Below are 17,832 nucleotides of genomic sequence, written 5' to 3' on the forward strand. Positions count from 1 at the left end.
TGTTTAGCCACATCTAGGTGTGACTGGTTTTGTGCCCCTCAGTTCAAGCAAGACATCTGTGAAGAACAACAAGGGCAGAATGAAGATGCCATGATGGTCAGGGAGATTTGCTCCCTGGGGGCAGCAGGAGTTTCTCAGCCTGGAGAATGGAGAGCCACATGTGTATGAGGCATCAGGAAGATGGAGCCAGGCTTTTCACAGTGGTTTGGGAGGGGCACAGGGAACATATTGAAACAAGGGAGCGGCAGAGTGGATACAAGAGAAACTTCTTCCCCTTGAGGGATGCCCAGCAGTGGGACAAGTTGCCCACGGTGGTCATGGAGTCTCCATCCTTGGAGCTTCTCAGTGCCTGGATGGGCCAAGCCCAGAGCAACATGTTTGACCCCTTTCTTTGAGCCAGAGGTTGGACAGGAGAGGCCCGGAGGTCCCATCCCACTTGAATGACTCTGTGATCCTCTCGAGAGGTTCCTCCTTACCCTGCCTTCTACTTCGGGGTCAAGGACCTAGACCAGAGTACAGATGGTGTAGCTCTTCTTGGGGAGTATTTTCTAACACAGATGTAGAAGGTGGCTCTTAGGCACACTGTATCCCTCTCTTGGCTAGTTTTTAAGAACAGGTTAGAAAAGTTCTTAGCATCTTTCCACCCGCAGCAGCATTTCCATGCCTGCCTTCCCAGCAGGGTTGGGACTGGTTATTCCACACTGTTCCTCCGAAGCAGAACACCTCAGCGGTCCCTTTTTTGTCATGCCATTGTGTTTTCACCCTGGGCCAGGGCCAGGCTGTCAACCTACCCATTTGTTTTCAGGTCAGCAGCACCTGGCACAGGCTACCAAAGCACAGAGTGTTTTCTAAGTCAGTCCTGGCTGTCAGGGAAGAGAGCGGGCCTGCCGGCGGCCTAGCTCCCGTCACCGACGGCACAGGCCCTGACAACATCCTCGTGTTCCCATGAGACAGGAAAAGTTCCTCATGCTGAGAGGATTTTAATCATCACATTCTCAAAACACAGCGGCCGTGATGACAGGGGTACAGGCTGCCCTAAACTAAGAGGAAGTTTTTGGAAGGGACTTGGGAGTAATGGAACATGTCAAAGCCCAGCCATAATAAGATGGTCAAACCAGCTGGTGTGCAGATGCTTTTAGGCACTGAAGGTAATGATGTTTAGCTACAAGATATGTTCATCAGAACTCATTAGAATCACTAACCAATCAGTGGGGTGTAAACAGTGTATGCAACCAACTAGCAGTTTTTCAGCTTGCCACGTTTGCAGTAACAAATGTCTCTAATCTGTGGGATTTCACCCAAGAAACAGCTTCGCCTGAAATTCATAGCGAATTGGGTGTTGCCCATCGCCCATCTCCTCACCTAGTTGGGTTTGTTTTGTTGGGTTGTGGGGATTTTCTTTTCAGAAAGGAATTCTAAAGCCCAGATTCTCCCCATCGATACACTGATGTGTTGCAAGGGTGCTGCCTGGTGGAAGTGACTCAGATCCAGCCAGCTGAGATATGAGATTCCATGATTTCTATTCACACCTTCTGCCTTACAAACAATGTGGTCTGGGTTTGGGTGTTTTTGCTTGTTTGGTTTGTTGGGTTGGTGTTTTTTCTCCTTCTCCACCCTCCTGCTTGAGTACAAAACATCTGTTAACGAGGCGCTAGGGCACATCTAAGCCATTGTGCTTTGGGGCATGTTGGGGTGGGCAGCAACAGCCCTACGTGGCAATAGAACCGTCCTCCGGTGAGAGGGACTGAGGAAGGAATGGGCTTGGAAAAATCTCTGGACACCTCTTTAGACTTGAGATTTTATTTCTTGCTGTGGTGGCAGCAGAGGACCACAGAGTCTCAAACAGCCACTCTCAGAGTGATGAGGAAGGGCAGAGGAAGCAGGGAAGGCAGAGGGCCCTCTGCGGGATGGTGTTCGGGGCCGAGGGCACGAGGAGAGTCCTGGTGTGGTTCTCTCTCCCTCCAGCAAGGATCCTTCCCATCTCACTACTTGTCCTCAAGGAAGGTGCACACCTGTTGGAGATCTGAAAAGGAAAAGGATGGGGAGGAGTTTAGATCCTCATTTTGCTTCAAAAGGTCAGATGGACAGCTACAGAAGAAGCCTGTGAGGGTACAGACTGCAATTCACAGGCTTGGCCCTGGGGCTGCTACAGTTACCTGATGGATTGCAGGTACTGAGGCTAGAAACTGAAGCGTAGTATTGATCTCCAAGGAACTCCCTGTACGTTATCCCATCGCGGAGCTTAACCAGACACTTGGTCAAGTCTTTAAACAGAAGGTCCTTGGTTTGAGACTCAAACATCTTGAACCTGTCTTTCTCGATGCCTTTTGTTCCAAACAGTTTCTGAAACAGAGGCACAGAGAATTAAGTGTTTGCTAAATGTAAAAAGCTGGTGAGACTCAGCTAGCACAAGCACAGATCTTCATCCTGGCGCTTCTCCATCATCCTGGGGAGCTCCTGGCTCAAGCTCCCAAAATTTAGGATTGAATTTTCTATCCACCTAGAGCAAATACTAAAGTTTTCAGTGTAAAATCCAACAGAGCTGGTTTAACCTGGTTTACATTTCCATTGGTGGCTGTAGGACTGAGTGTGGGGGGAAGGCTCTGGATGGCTCTGTGCCTGACACACACCTGCAAGAGGAGGTGATGGGCTCATGTCACACAACTACAGCGTGGCAACAGCAACCACTGTGACCCAGCTGATACCTACAGGGGTGTTTGCTAAGGTGGCAGAGGAGAAGGAGCAGTTGGGATGGGGGAGGCTCAGGTAACAAGCCTGTCACCCCACGTCAGTAAGTCAAAACCATCCACGTCGCGCTGACTCGGAGAAACTCCGAGCATCGTTTCCCTCCAAATGCAAACACCCTGCATAAAAACAACCCCAGAGTGTTTCTTCCACCACCAGTACTGCTAACCTCTTGTCTCTCCAGCAGCTCACGGACTCTCTGGGCTTTCTCAGGACGTGTGATCACGGCATGGGTAGGCACTTTGGCCAGGTGGCACTCCCTGTAAGCCATGATGTTTGCCCGTCGCCCGTCAGTGCACAGCAACTCAAATTGGTCCATTTTCAGATCTTTGGCCCAGTCTTCTTTATTTTTGCCTTTGAAAAGAGTTGGGTTTGGAGGTTCAGAGATCTTGTGGGGCAAAGTGGTTTTTGTTCTGCACTGGGAACAAAAACAATGCAGCCAAGGGGAAGGCAAGGCCTGCCACGTAACAGAGTAACCACGTACCATCTGTGTTCTCCTCCACGATTGAATGCTTGATAAAGGCCACATCACCCTTCTCAACCAGGCACCTGGAAAGTACAAAGAAAGGCAGGTTACACGGGTACTTGGATCCCAGCCCTTTCCCACAGATGTGATTCATTCCGATGTCCAAAGGCTGAGTGAGCTGGGGCTGTTCAGCCTGGAGAGAAGAAGACTAAGGGGGGACCTTATTAATGTTTATCAATATCTGAAGGATGGGATGCAGGGGAAATGGGCAGCCCCTTTTCAGTGTCTGTGGGGACAGGACAAGGGGCAATGGCTGCAAGTAGGAGCACAGAGAGTTCCACACCAACATGGGGAAGAACTTTTCCCCAGTGAGGGTGAGAGAGCCCTGGGACAGGCTGCCCAGAGGGTGTGGAGTCTCCTTGTCTGGAGAGATTCCAGCCCCGACTGGACACTGCCCTGTGTGCCCTGTCCTAGGGAGCTGCTTTGGCAGGGGGTTGGACCCCATGGGCTCTGGAGGTCCCTTCCAACCCCTGTGATTTTGAAAAATGAGTCTCCAAGGACCCCTCAGGTCCAGCAGCCCTGACATGAGTATTTGAAGACTACCTGAAACATGCTCTTCCAACACATTCTGGAGACAAGCATGCACCCCTCTCCCGTGAGGAGCAGACCATTGATTCCTTTTGTTGTTAGAAAGAAGCGGTTTTGGGGAGGTTCAGAACTCGCTTTTCCTTCCTGCTTTGCCTGCCTGCTGTGGTAGCAGCTCTGTGGAAGCACTAACTTGCACTGGAAGGATGGCAGATCCTGAAGCAGGGTCTCTCTGCCACCAGATGCAAACGAAGCCAGTTACCTCTTTAAATTCATGCCTGGTGTGAATTATTTACTTAGACCTGAGCATCCAATACCAAGCTGATACAGAGGGATCACAGAATCACACAATGTCAGGAATTGGAAGGGACCTCAAAAGCTCATCTGGTCCAATCCCCCTGCCAGAGCAGCATCACCCAGACTAAATCCCACAGGAACGCATCCAGGCAGGTTTGGATGTCTCCAGAGAAGGAGACTCCCCAGCCTCCCTGGGCAGCCTGGCCCAGTGCTCCCTCACAATAACATGGTGCTGGGGCTGACCTCTGGTCTCCCCACTTTTTAGAGGATGGCTTGTTTTAACTAAGGCAAGCAGCATTTTTAGCAGGGGGTGTCTAGCAGCAGCACCCCTTGCAGGTTCCCACCTTTCAACACTCCTGCTGCCTTTGTAGGACGCCTTGCCAAAACCCTTCGTGCCTCTCCAAGTTTCCTTGGAGGCACCAGGGCATTAATTTTATAGAACAGGGATATTTTGCATCATTTTGTGGGAAGCCATAGGGGTGGTGGGTAGGAAATGTATAGCATATTGCAAAGATCTTTGGCAGCACAGAGGAAAGAAGGGAATATGAGGTTTTACTCCATACATGATCCACCCACAATGGCTGTGATTAGCCCCAGAGTGCTTGAGCGTGGCCAGAGTGTTTCCAACACTTACTGGAAAGCTCCAGTGTATCCATAGTATTTCTCATGGCTGTTGGCAACACACTTCTGCTGCAGCATCTTCTCAGAGCCCTTGCAGAGCTGGCAGAGGCGGGAGGTGGGAGGAGACCCAGGAGCACAGCCCTCACTGAAGTATTCCTCTGAAGGCAGAAACAGGAAACAAAAAAATGATACAACAATTCTACAAAAATCACCTTTTCTGCAACAAAAAAAAGTGAGGATTTCTTTTAACAGTATGCTCTTGGGTTGAGTTTGTACTGGGAAAGGCAGGCAGGAGGATGGAGAGGCTGAGTCTAAACCTCACTTACTCTGGTATCTTCTTGCTGTTAGAGATTTCCTTTTAATGATGATAAGCTTCATTTGCCTTGGATGGTAATATGTCCAAATTATTTCTTGTTGGACCATAATTCTCACCCAGTGAAAATGGGAAGTAGAAGTTGATCTTGTGAGAGACCTTTAAAGTCCCAGAGCCAGCACAGACTTTCACCCCCATTCTCTCAGGCAGTCAGGTCAGTCCCTGAGCGAAGAGCAGCCTCTCTGCCCTGCTCTCAGCCCTTCCCTTCCCTTCTGAGACTCATGAACCCATCCTTTCCCCAACTCCACACCCTGCACAAGCACCAGACCCCCAGTACCCAGGCCAGCCTTTATGGGAACATCTTTTGGGCTGCTGCAAAGGGAAGGGGAGGGATGTGAAAAGCAAGCAGAGCAGTTGAGGTGCCATGTCTTAGTCTGAAGCAGTTGCCAACAGTCTAAAACTCTGCTCAGTGCAAGCTTAAGCAGCAGAGTCTTCTCCATATCCCACCTCCAGGTGGGAACCTTTGAGGAACGAGAAGCTCTGAAGATCAGCTGGAGAATGGGAAAAGGTTTTGACAAGCAGATTCCCAGCTCCAAGAAACGGCTGCAAAACTGAACCTACCGAAGTTGCAGCTCCCTATCCTGTTCTTAATCAGGCCCATGGGGATGTTCCAGCCAGCAGTTCTCCCCACAGCGGTGTGGCACGACTTCTTGCCCTGCAGATTGTTCCATGTGATATCCTTGTCAGATTTCTTCACCACAGCCACAGCAAAGTAGGATGCTTTCAGGAGAGGAAACAGAGAAGAATTAAGGGGTGGGTGGGCCAAGGACCCTGCTGTGCTCCCTAGGAGAGGGCACCTATGAACAGCACAGCAGAAATAACTTGGAGCTTATCAGTGATTTGCCAGGCAGCAGCACCAGGAAAGTTTTCCAGGTGAAATGGATCCACTCCCACCATGCTCCTGGGAAACTGTTCCCCCAGACATTTCCCTGCCTCCCCCCACCCAGAACTCTGTAGCAAGATGATTTCTTATCCCACTCCTGATACCTTTTCCTGTCTCCAGCAAAGGACAAAACTCTTCCCTCCTTTCCCTCTTCCCACTTCCATAAAGATCTATTTCCTGGTGCTACAACCCAGCCCCTCTCCCTGCCCACAGCCCTCGCACCGTTAGGGTACAACCATACTCCAGATAGCAGCAGCTACACAAACATCTCTGATGCCAAGGTATGCTTTGCTACCTGCTCACAGACCCAGACCTCCCACCTGACTATTAAATCTGTCACCCAAAGTTTTGCTATCTCCATTGGGCACAGTGGTTCTTTGTGCCAGGGGCTGGCCATTTATTCCCCACCCATGACAGCCTGTATATTTTTCTATTTAGATCCATCAGGACTGTTCTCTGTCCCTCTCCTGTCAGTTATTACCTGGTTCTCCTTCTGCTTTGCTGCACTGGCTCTCATCTGGAGGAGGGAAGAAGAAGATATTAGACAAAAGATACTGAAAATCCAAAATGGGCTCGAGCTGGGGGGTTTCTGGAGACACTTCATTCCAGAAGTGATTATTTCAGGTAGCACCTTGTGCACCCACAGCACAAAGCACAGCATCTGTTCCTCTGACCTAAACCAACTCATTTTATGGAGGCTGGTGCTAAGTGAGAGGGACATCATGATTAAAAGGGAGCAGAGAGGAGCTGGAGGTCACTGTGTTGCTGCCCACTCTCCCAGGGAAAGATGAGGCATGCCCTGGTGAGTTTCCCTGAGGGCACCCTGTGTTTTCTGCAGGGTGCAGCACTGAGGCTGCTCACTAGATCTCCAGATAAAAGCAGTGCTTTTGCACCAGCCCATTTCCCACCACCTGGGCCCAGAGGGGCAGCCTGGGCTGTGCTTACCCTCGTAGGCTTCTCCCATCACTGGCACCAGGCCGCACACGCCGGCGGTGTACACAAAGCCTCCGTCTACGCTGATGGCATCTGCTTCACCTTTCTGCAATGAAAAGGGCACAGCAGTGAGGCAGTGCCAAGGCCAGGATGGATGGGGCAACCTTGGGTAGCTCCAGGCCTGGAGGTTGGTGGCTCTGCCTGTGGCAGGGGGGGTTGGAACTCTATGATCCCTGGGGTCCCTTCCAACCCAGACCAGTCTATGGTTCTGTGATGCTGAATGTCCTCATACCAGTGCTTTTCAGAGATCAGATGGCAAGAGAAGTGCTTGATGTGCAGGAGGAGGGCTTGGGGCTAAGGGTGTCTGTCCTCAGCATAGGGACAGACCAGGTCTCACTGGTGCAGGGGGAGTTTTGAAGTAATCACTCCTGTGCACTTGTAACACAGAATCACAGGGCTGGAAAAGACCTTTAAGCTCATCAAGTCCAACCATTCCCATCCTAAGCTAAACCAGATCCCTGAGCACCTCATCTCCCCTCTGTTAAACACACCCAGGGGTGGGGACTCAGTCCTCTCCCTGGGCAGCCTGTGCCAGGCCCTGACAGCTCTTGCAGGGAAGAACTTTTCCCTCCCAGCTGAGCTGACCCTGCCCTGGGGCAGCTTGAGCCCATTGCCCCTTGTCCCATCTCCTGTCCCCTGGCTGAAGAGTTATCACTCCTGCGCACTTGTAACCACCCCCAGCAGCAGCTCTCCTCCCCACACTCACAGGCTCAGCTGTGCATCTCTCCTAGCCTGCTTCCCTGCCAGATTTCCTTCTCTCACCTCTCCTTTCAAGCTGGCATTTTGTGCTGCCTTCATGGTACTGACCCAATCCCTGAGCTGCCACCTTGTCTGTGCTATGGAATCACTCCTAAGCAAGCAACTGTTTTATCACTGCGCTGGACAGGATCAGGATTTTGCCTTTTCCAACAAAATAGTCTCTTCACACCAGAAAAGTGCTTTTTTTTTCTTTAGGAAACCTCAAGAAAGAACTACCCACCCTCCACCCCACCTGTTCCCAGGCTGAGGGGAGCATCTCCGCTCTCCATCTGCAAGGTTCACAGGGAGAAGGAAAGGAAATTGAATAAACACTTTTTAAAGAGCCCTACCATGATCTTAATGATGCAGTCCTTGGTGTTGTCTGCCACTGTGCACTCCACCTCCCCGTTGCTCACCACACTCCAGAGGTCACACTTGCTCTTCTCATTCTTGCCTACAGCGCACCACCGTGTCTTGTTCTCCCTGCGGTTGGAGTTCAGCTGGTCTGCAAGGCCAGCAGAGGAGGAAAAAATCATTAAATATATATATATATAAAAATAATCACAGAGCCCCCACTGAGCAATAAAACTACAAAGAGGCTATTATCTGGATGTGTGGGACACGAACCCATCTGTACACCCCAACCTGCTGCTGCCCAGCGTGAGATGTTCTTGTTCCATCAGCAGGCTTACAGTGGAGGGATGGGTCTTCAGCTGGAGGATGCTCAAAAATCAACTTACAGGTCTGAAAGGAGAACTTCTGCCTAACACAAGCCATCCACACAAATCTGTGTTAGCTAAAACATGGCAGCCACTAAACCACCATGCATTAAGAGTATTTGTTACTGCTGCCTATAATCCATTGCACATCTCTCCAGACCCCACAGCTGGACACCCAGGAGACTAGGAGCAGTCTGAGTGAGAAACATGAAACCTAGTTTCAACAAAACTTCAACAGAAGTGTTGAAGTGGCATTTGAGTAATCTATTGTGATGCTACATGAAGTCACTCACCCCCTTCCAATAAATGCTGCGGTGGTCAAGCCTACCACAGAGATGCCTGAGCTGTTTTGAGTGGGTTTTGGAGGTCATTTGACTCTCAGAAAGCCAGCTGGGACACCAGTAAATGCTTGATGAGTCTAAAGGACACACTCAAGTGGCTGGTACTGGACCTCATGTCCCAGGATGTTCTGTCCAGAAGTGGCTTTTCTAAACAGCAGCTTTGTGCATGTCCATTCCCTGCCACCAGCTGAATAACCATGGGCAATTTTTGCTGTTGTGATCACAGTGGAGGAAGGAGGGGTGGAGTGTGGGTCAGTTCTCTACCTTTGTCCATGTGGTGATGATGTTGTTTTGACTTTGTAATCTACAAAACCCTTTTGCTGATGGAGGTGAGGTTTGTGTGGTTTTCATGTTGTTGGTACCTTTCACAGGAAACATTTTGCAGAGGATACTGTCTGCATCTGAAAAAAAATTCTCTTCCTTTTGCCCAAACTTATTTAGAGCAGAGTAGAATCTCTGAGGTCAGAAAAGACCTCTAAGATCACCAAGTCCAACTGTCAGTCTAGTACCACCATCTCAACTAATCCAGGCCCTGGGGTGCCACATCTACACATTTTTTTAACACCTCCAGGGGTGGTGACTCCACCACCTCTCTGGGCAGCCAGTTCCAGTGCCTGACCACTCCTTCTTTGAAGAAATTTTTCCTCATATCTAATCTAATCTAAACCTCCCCTGATGCAACTTGAAGCCATTTCCCCTCATCCTATTACTAGTTACATGGGAGAAGGGACCAACCCCCACCTCACTACAACCTTCCAGGTAGTTGTAGAGACCAACCAGGTCTCCCCTCAGCTTCCTCTTCTCCAGGCTGAACAGCCCCAGTTCCCTCAGCCGCTCCCCATCAGATCTGTGCTCCAGACCCTTTACCAGCTCTGTTGTCTGGTGAAAGCATTTGCAGATCCCACAAAGGATTTGCTGGTCCCAGCTCTTCAGCACAGCCCACACTGACACAGTGTGGGTATTTCATGCCCTGCCTACCTTTCTGAAGGCTCTGGATGGCACTGTAGTACTCAAAGCCCAGGTAGAGCTGGGTATCCATCAGTGCTGGGATACGTTTCAGCTGTACAGCAGAGTCTTTGAAAAGCAAGTCTTTGAGGCTTGGGTCCTTCTTGCCAGGTGGCCCAAAGAGATGGAAGGTGCTGGTTGTGCCCACACCAAATTTTTCCTGCCATGGGGGGAAAGGTAATCAGCAAATGACTGTGCTGAAGTTCTTGGAAAGCTGGAGAGAGCGAGCAAAGCCAGAGCACAGAAGTGGGGATGCTAGGGGAAGGGAAGGGAAAGGGAACATGAGGATACCTGTGCTTTGGAGAGGAAGGTCCAGATGTCATCAACCTTGTTATCATCTCGAGCCACAACAGCATGAGCAGGAACTCTGGCCCAGTGACAGGCTTTGTAGTTGTCCACGGGCTGACGGGTGCCATCCAGACACAGAAGCTCGTATTCATCCTTCTCCTCTGGGGCATTTTCTGGGGGGAGGAACCACGAGTTGCATCACCGTGGAAAGAGATTTCAAAAGCCACTCTGGGGCAGACCTGTCATGGGTTTATTTCTGCTGGAGCTCAGGGGAGAGCTGCTGCAGAAAATGGGTTGCATGCATCCTCTTTGCAACAGTAATGGGGTCATCATGGTGATACAAGTGCAATGCAGGAAGGAGAATACAGGTGCCTGTGAGAGAGACCTTTTCCCTGCCTCTGCCATGACTAAGCCAACAGTAAGAGGAGTTATGTGGCAGCAGCCTGGACATCCAGACACACAGGAATGGATACAGGTGCAGATGGGTTTACAAACACCACACGAATTACTTTAACAGGTTGGGAGCTGCACAGTCTGTGCAGGGCAGTGGGCAGCCCAGGTCAGTGCTGAAAACAGAGCCCAGATCACAGGGTTACAGGAGAATTCTGGTGGGAAGAGACCTCTGGAGGTCTCTGCACAGGCACACCAGGTTGCTCCAGTTAGATCTTGAAAACCACTGAGTATGGGGAATGCAGAGGTCTCCTGGGCAACCTGTTCTACTACTTGACAGTCCTCAAGGGGAAAAAGAAATGGTCCAAAAAGCTGTTGTTTCAGTTTATGGTTATTGTTTCTCATCTTTCCACTGTCTGCCTCTGTAAAGATCTTGGCTCTGCCTTCTTGCTAGGCTCCTTGTAGGTACAGGCAGGCTGCTCTCAGGTCCCCTAAGCCCATCTCTTCCCCAGGCTGATCAAGACCACCCCACTGAGCATCTCCTTGCAGGACATGTCCCTACCCCATGACTATCTTGGTAGCCCTCCACTGTGCTCACTGCATGTCCTGGGTGTGCCAGACCATCTTCCACCTCTGAGAAGTGTAGAGCTAGTGAACTCCAAAATCCCTCCCAGAGGGATGGGTGAGCATAATTACCTCCACATTTCCTCACCCTGTGTTTGCTCTGGTAACATTGCCGCTGGCTCTGAGACATGCTACCAAGAATAATGCCACTGAGCTTACAGCAAGCAGGTTTTCCTTCTTCAAAGAAGAATCTCAAAGAAGAAAAAGTGGTCCCTACCATAATAATTTCTCAATAACAAGGATGTCTGTGGACTGTGTGCAAATCATGAAAGGAGAGGGGGTTTAGGGCCAACCTGGAGAGGACTGAAAGCCTACGGAGCGTAGACTAATTGCAGGATGGAGTGACAACAAGAGGTTGGATGAGGAGGAGAGAAACAAGTGGTCTGCCAGGCCTACCTTGAACAGTTGTGTGTTTCACAAAAGCCACGTCTCCTTTTCCGTCTTTCAGGCAGCTGCAGGTGGGGGGAACAGGAGAGATGTTGAAACACAGACACTGTGGCTCCCTACCTCCTGCTTCAGCAGATTACTCCAGCACAAACTGCACCCACAGAGCAGTGGTGTCCCCCCAGAAAAGCTATGCTGGCACAGAAGGGAATGGAATGGCAGAGCAGTAATGCTCAAGAAGCCCAGTTAAGCTCAGCACAATGCATTCTTCATGTGCAAAACCAACCAGCCCAGCTGCCTCTCTCACCTCCTGCCAGCTGCCTGCCAATTATTACTAATTGGATCTTTAATTACTGTAACTCCCTGTTGTATAAATTCAGTCTCCTGGGGCCCTGCCTGGTACAGTGAAAACTTGTATGTGCTGGGGCTAGAACACCTTTCCAAGGGAAAAACAGGTTTCACTCACTGGAAAGCTCCAGAATATCCAGAGTAAGGTCCTGTGCGGGAGCACTTGCTCTTGGAGTCGCCCTTGCACTGCCGGCACAGCTTCTGCTCCGTGGTGGCTCCGGGCACGCAGCTGGCAGAGAAGAAATTGGCCACCGCTGTGGGTGAAAGAGAAGCCATGGTTAGTCTGAACTCCACTGCTACAGGACCTGGGGGAGGAGGCACACAGAGCATCGATGACCCTGCTGCTCTGGGAGACACCTCTGGACCTCTGCAGGGGATGGGGTGACGTTGCTTTCACCACACCACTCCCTTGGGCCTAACATCAACCCATTTCATAGAATCATAGACTGGTCTGGGTTGGGAGGGACCCCAAGGATCACAGAGCTCCAACCCCCTGCCACAGGCAGGGACACCAACCTACAGGCCTGGAGCTACACAAGGTTGCCCAGGGCCCCATCCAACCTGGCCTTGAACACCCCCAGGGACGGGGCACTCACCCCCTCTCTGGGCAGCCTGTTCCAGCCCCTCACCACTCTCTCTGCAAAGAGTTTCCCCCTAATATCTCATCTCACCCTTCCCTCCTCCAGCTTCACTCCAGCCCCCTTGTCCTGCCAGTCTCTGCCCTTTAACAAGCTGATTCCCCTCCTGTTCCTCTGCTCCCTTCAGGGACTGGGAGGCTGCAATGAGGTCCCCCCACAGCCTTCTCTTCTCCAGGCTGAACCAGCCCAGCTCCCTCAGCCTCTCTCCATAGGGGAGCTGCTCCAGCCCTCTGAGCATCTTTGTGGCCTCTTCTGACCCCTCTCCAACAGCCCCACATCTTCCTTGTGTTGGGCCCCAGCTCTGGACACAGGACTCCAGCTGAGGGCAGAGCAGAGAGGGACAATCCCCTCCCTGTCCCTGCTGCCACCCCTCTGCTGATGGAAGAAGAGGGGTGGCCCCTTTCCCACCTCACCTTGCTCGATGGAGGACGAGTCTTTGCCATCCCACTTGATGTCTCCTCGGTGGAGGAGTGTCCCGATCGGGATGTTCCAGCCAGCGGATCTGCCCAGGCCTGTGTGGCAGGAGGTCTTGCCTTGCAGGTCGTTTATTGTGAAGCCTGTTCCTTTCTTCACCACAGCCACAGCGTAGTAGTTGGTGGTGGAGCCTGTGGTGCCAGAAGAAGCAGGAGAGCAATGAAGAAGCAGGACTTGGGGACACTGCAAACCCTACCAAACTCATTGCAGAGAAGGAAGTGCTGAACTCCCAAATCATCAGCAGTTTGGCTTGAACACTCAGGGCCTCCCCACTTCCTTAAGGAAGCCAATATTGCCAATATTCAATGGACATTGTGCACTACAACTTGCAAGTCAACTTGCACTTGTAAGTGACCAGGAAATGCCATCAGACACAAAGTGCTTTGCCACTGCAGAGACACTGGGCATGCCCATAGTTTTATAAGGATGTTTCAATGAGTCTTTTTTGGGAAATCTTCTTTGGCAAGTCTTTTCTGAAATGCCATTGCCCACCAAAGCATACATGCAAGCCTTGTGAGACTGAAATCCCACATTTAGTCTTTAAAAGTACACCCAGTCCATCATATGCTATGTATGGCTGAAATGCCTGGGGTTTGGAGGCTGTAGAGGTCACAGCCTTTCATTTAATATCTGTGTTTTCTGAGCCACCACGCTGAGGATGACAACACTGTGTTGTTTTCATCCTGACACATGAGGGCTGAACTCCAAGGCAGGGGGTCAAAAGGGATTGGGAGCTTTGGATGTGGTGGGTTTGCATAAGGTGAGGCAGACAAAAACACAGAGGCAGACAGATGCACGTAGCATCTCTTCAGCTCCCTGGAGAAAGGTGGGAGAGCCAAAGAGAAGTAGTAGGGATGGAGCAACAGAGCTAACTCTTATGAGGAGGGACTGCTGCAGGGCAGCAATGCTTCTGTGCGTTGCCTGCACCTCTTGCCATGCTCCAGGAGGACCATGGCATTTGCTCATGGTGCTCTCCTTCCACAGCCACTGCATCACCACCAGTCAGTGGCTTTCACTGCAGCCAGAGTCCAGCCCATGGGTGACAAGCCCCGTTTTGGTGAAACTGCCCCCCTCACCCCTTCTCCTTTGGGCTCTGGAAGCCTGGGGCAGTATCTCAACCCCCAAGAGAAATACTGTAGGAGTTCTGCTTGGAAAGTTTGTTTTTACACCACTTGACTTAAAAACACCAGGGGAAAATGTACCTCCACTCTGCTCGTAGAGCTCAGCAGCGATGGGCTTCAGCTTGTAGGGGGCAAGGCCTGCATCAAAAACTTGACCTCCATCCAAGCTGATGGCATCTGCTTCACTGTTCTACACAAGAAAAAAGATCCCAGTCAGCAAACAAAGAGCAGGGACACGTGAGGCAGAACACCTCCCAAGACTCCCACAGAATGGGCTGGGTTGGAAGGGACCCCCAAGGATCACAGAGCTCCAACCCCCTGCCACAGGCAGGGACACCAACCTCCATCCCTCCTCTCCTGGACCTTGTGGGTCAGTCTTTCTCTATAGGGGCTCACAGGCAACAAGCAGTGACCCCAAAGGAAACCCCAACCTTCTCTGGGTGTAGCAGGCTGCTGAGACACCCCCATCCTGAGTGGATTTGCTGCCCACTCACCGAAATGGCTTTTATGCAGTCGAGGTACGTTGCTCTCTGCACGCAGGCCAGCGCCACGCTCTCCTGCTGCATGTGGTCCTTCAGGCTGTTGCATTTGCTCTCTTCTGCTGAGGATATTGTGCACCATTTGATGGTGGGCTTGGGGGGAGCAGCAACACACAGAGCTGTAGAAAGACACAGAAATAAACAGTCTCCAAGAGGTGAAAAGGCATCAGCTGGGGAGAAAGAGCAGCTCTGTGGATAACACCACCTCTGGTTCCCTGCAGGCATGGCCTGGGGTGATGGCCACTTGCAGGAGCCCCCCCTGAACATCTCCTAAGGCATGCAGGAAAGTCATTCCTTTCTTGCCTGATGTGTGCACCTTCAGAAACACCTGGGAGGATCATTCCTGTCCCTGGGTAATGGAAATCCTGCCTGGCATCAGGATTCACAGCAGCATCCCCAGCAACAGGAGAACAAAGCCTGACACTTCCAGAGAAATCTAACTCAAGATACTGCAAAACCAGAGAGAGAAGGCAGCCTGCTGAAGCAGCACCTTTCCAAATAACCCCAGAGGGAGAGCAGCACTGACCTGGCCAGCCCATAGTCAGTACCTCACCACGCATGACCTTGGCAGCTTAGGTGATCTGAGATGCCTAATTCATAGAATCATAGAATCATAGATTCGTAGGGGTGGGAAGGGCCCTCCAGAGCCCATGGGGTCCAACCCCCTGCCAAAGCAGCTCCCTAGGACAGGGCACACAGGGTGGTGTCCAGACAGGGCTGGAATCTCTCTGAGAAGGAGACTCCACACCCCCTGGGCAGCCTGTCCCAGGGCTCCCTCACTGGGGAAAAGTTCTTCCCCATGTTGGTGTGGAACTCCCTGTGCTCCAACTTGCAGCCATTGCCCCTTGTCCTGTCCCCACAGACACTGAAAAGGGGCTGCCCATGTCCCCCTGCATCCCATACTTCAGATATTGATAAACATTCATAAGGTCCCCCCTTAGTCTTCTTCTCTCCAGGCTGAACAGCCCCAGGTCCCTCAGCCTTTCCTCACAGGGGAGATGCCCCAGGCCCTTCAGCATCTCCGTAGCCTCCTCTGGACTCTCTCCAGGAGATCCCTGGCTTTGTTATCCCAGGGAGCCCAGAACTGGACACAACACTCCAGGTGGGGCCTGACCTGCCTTCCTATCTCACCTCCTGCACTACACCCAGTAACAGAGGGGCCATATCACTGCCACTGGCCTCTAAGAGGCCTCCAACCAGTAAATCCAGTTGACTAGCTGCTCCAGGTGACCGGAGTGAAGCAAAACCCTCAGGTGGACACAGGCTCACTCCTCCTTCAGCAACCCAAACACCAGAACCACCAGACACCTGCAGCTAAACCTGCAGCCAGCCTGTGGCACACACTGTACCCCATCCTGGCAGGGCTGGGCACACCAAGAGGCTGTATGCACAGCTCCTTCCCTCCCTGATGGCACATTTCATTCAATCATCTCCAGATTAACCTGTGCTGTTCCACTTTTCCCTTTCACCTCTGAAATATTCCCTTTTGCTTGATTTTGGAGCCATAACCCAGCCAGCAGGCACCTCCTCTCCTCCCACGGAGGTGCTGAATTGGGGCCACCCCAGGGAGAATCCTTAGCCTTAGTTCCTATTGCCATCACCTCCTTTTTCCAAGTCTTGGCTGCACAAAACCATGGTCACCTTCATCTAGTGCTGGCAACCACCCTGCCCTGGGCAGAGGCTGGAGGGGACCTCCTAAGGGAGTCAGCACGACTGCACTGGGGATGGCAACAGGAGCCCAAGTGCCAAGATTCTGGGCAAGCTCTTGGGCCCTGCTGTGCAGGGGAGGAGGAGAGACTCTTCATGGCTTCATGCTAGTGCTCAGCAAAGGAGCTCGAGTGCTTCCCCAGCTGCACACCAGAGGACATGAACCACCACCACACTTCACAGGGCTCAGAAGAGCCCTGCTGCCTGCTCCGAGAAGGGGACCCCTCTTTCCCTTTCCAGGCAGTGGTCCCCAGATCAGCTGCAGTCAGCAGCAACCTCCTGCCCTTGGCTACTTGCCCATGGCTACCAGCCCGTCCCCTGCCAAAACTGTGAGCCCAGAGAGGACAGAAGTAACTGCTTCAAGCAGCAGTGGCTCAATTTAGGCATCAAATGCAGAGGAGCTGGAGCAAAGCACAACTGCAGCAGCAGGACAGAGCTGCTCAGGAGCAGAGTTGGGAGCACGCAGGGTCTTCAGTTATTTGAGATGGATTTGATTGTTACTGCCTTCAGGTTTCACCTGACACACATGCAGGCTTGGCAGGCAGGTCTTGTTCTAGTTTACCCCTGCCCTGGCTGAACCCCTGCTCCTCTCCTGGCACAGCAGCTGGCTGGAGAGTGAATTTCCCCTTCACCCCACATCAGCAAGAGTGTGCTGGTGCAAGAAAAGCCTCTCCTGACTCACCTCCTCCCCGGCCGTGGGTGCCGAGCATCCCTCCTGCTTGCCAGCTGGGTGCTCAGCAGCCTGCTGTGGGGAGCCACAGACCTCCCTCCAGCCTCCATGGGCTGGGACAAGGAAAAAGCTGCTGGCATGAAAGCTCAAAAGACAATTCTTGTTGACAGAGATCCACAGCTGCCAATGAAAGCATCACTGTACGTCCTGGCTTCTACTTAACAGCTGCCCAGGTCGGAAACAGCCTTGTCTAAGGGGGAATGCCTGGGGTCCAGGGGGGGTTGATCCTTCCTTTCCCCTCAAATTGCTGTGAGCAGACACTTACCCACTATCCCGAAGGACAGCACAGTAGAGAGTAGGAGTTTCATACTGGAGCAGGGAGTCGGGTGCCGAGGAGGGGGTACAGCAGCCTTGGTCACAGACTGTCCCCTCCGAGTCTGTGATGGCTCTGAAACAGCTTTCTCCCCCTTTTATAGAGGAACAGTCCTGGCTGTGTTTGCAGAAGCAATGACCTAACACTGTTTGTCCTTCCTTGTTTCTCAATAGTTCCTAAATCGCCCCCCTCCCTGGATCAGCCCATTTTTAGGAAGCCTTTCACTTTGGCACTGAACCCCTCGGCAGGCAGGAGTCAGAGCAGGGCAAGGTGCTTTTCATTTTACAAGGGGCTTGGGATGGAAAATTCCCAAGCTGTGACATTTGAATTCCCCTGGGGGCTGAGACACCACAGGAGGGGTTCTTTCCTTCCAGCCAGCCACCCCCTGCTTGGCTCAGCCTAATCTCAGAAAGTCCCCACGGGCTCCAGCCCCGAGTTCTGCCTGTTTGCCAGGAACTGCTGCCTGTTGTGCCCGTCAGCCCTTGGCTTGCAGCAGCCCCAGTGCCTGCC

General features: G+C 51.9%; 1 protein-coding gene across 1 annotated transcript; it reads right to left on the reverse strand.

Annotated features, from left to right (window-relative positions):
• Window positions 1-1,784: 1,784 nt before the first annotated feature.
• On the reverse strand, window positions 1,785-17,332 carry TF (transferrin). The gene is made up of 17 exons (XM_084267077.1): window positions 17,275-17,332; window positions 14,528-14,691; window positions 14,115-14,223; window positions 12,852-13,043; window positions 11,919-12,054; window positions 11,465-11,520; window positions 10,058-10,227; window positions 9,740-9,926; window positions 8,052-8,206; window positions 6,916-7,009; window positions 6,452-6,487; window positions 5,649-5,807; window positions 4,728-4,872; window positions 3,230-3,294; window positions 2,915-3,099; window positions 2,157-2,343; window positions 1,785-2,023 (listed from the first exon to the last, which is right to left on the reverse strand). The coding sequence occupies exons 1-17, from the start codon at window positions 17,315-17,317 to the stop codon at window positions 1,986-1,988; spliced, it is 2,121 nt and encodes a 706-aa protein (XP_084123203.1). The 5' UTR covers window positions 17,318-17,332; the 3' UTR covers window positions 1,785-1,985.
• Between the last annotated feature and the right edge of the window lie 500 nt (window positions 17,333-17,832).

Source organism: Gallinula chloropus (genome assembly GCF_964237585.1).
Source record: "Gallinula chloropus genome assembly, chromosome: 8".
NCBI lineage: Eukaryota > Metazoa > Chordata > Aves > Gruiformes > Rallidae > Gallinula > Gallinula chloropus.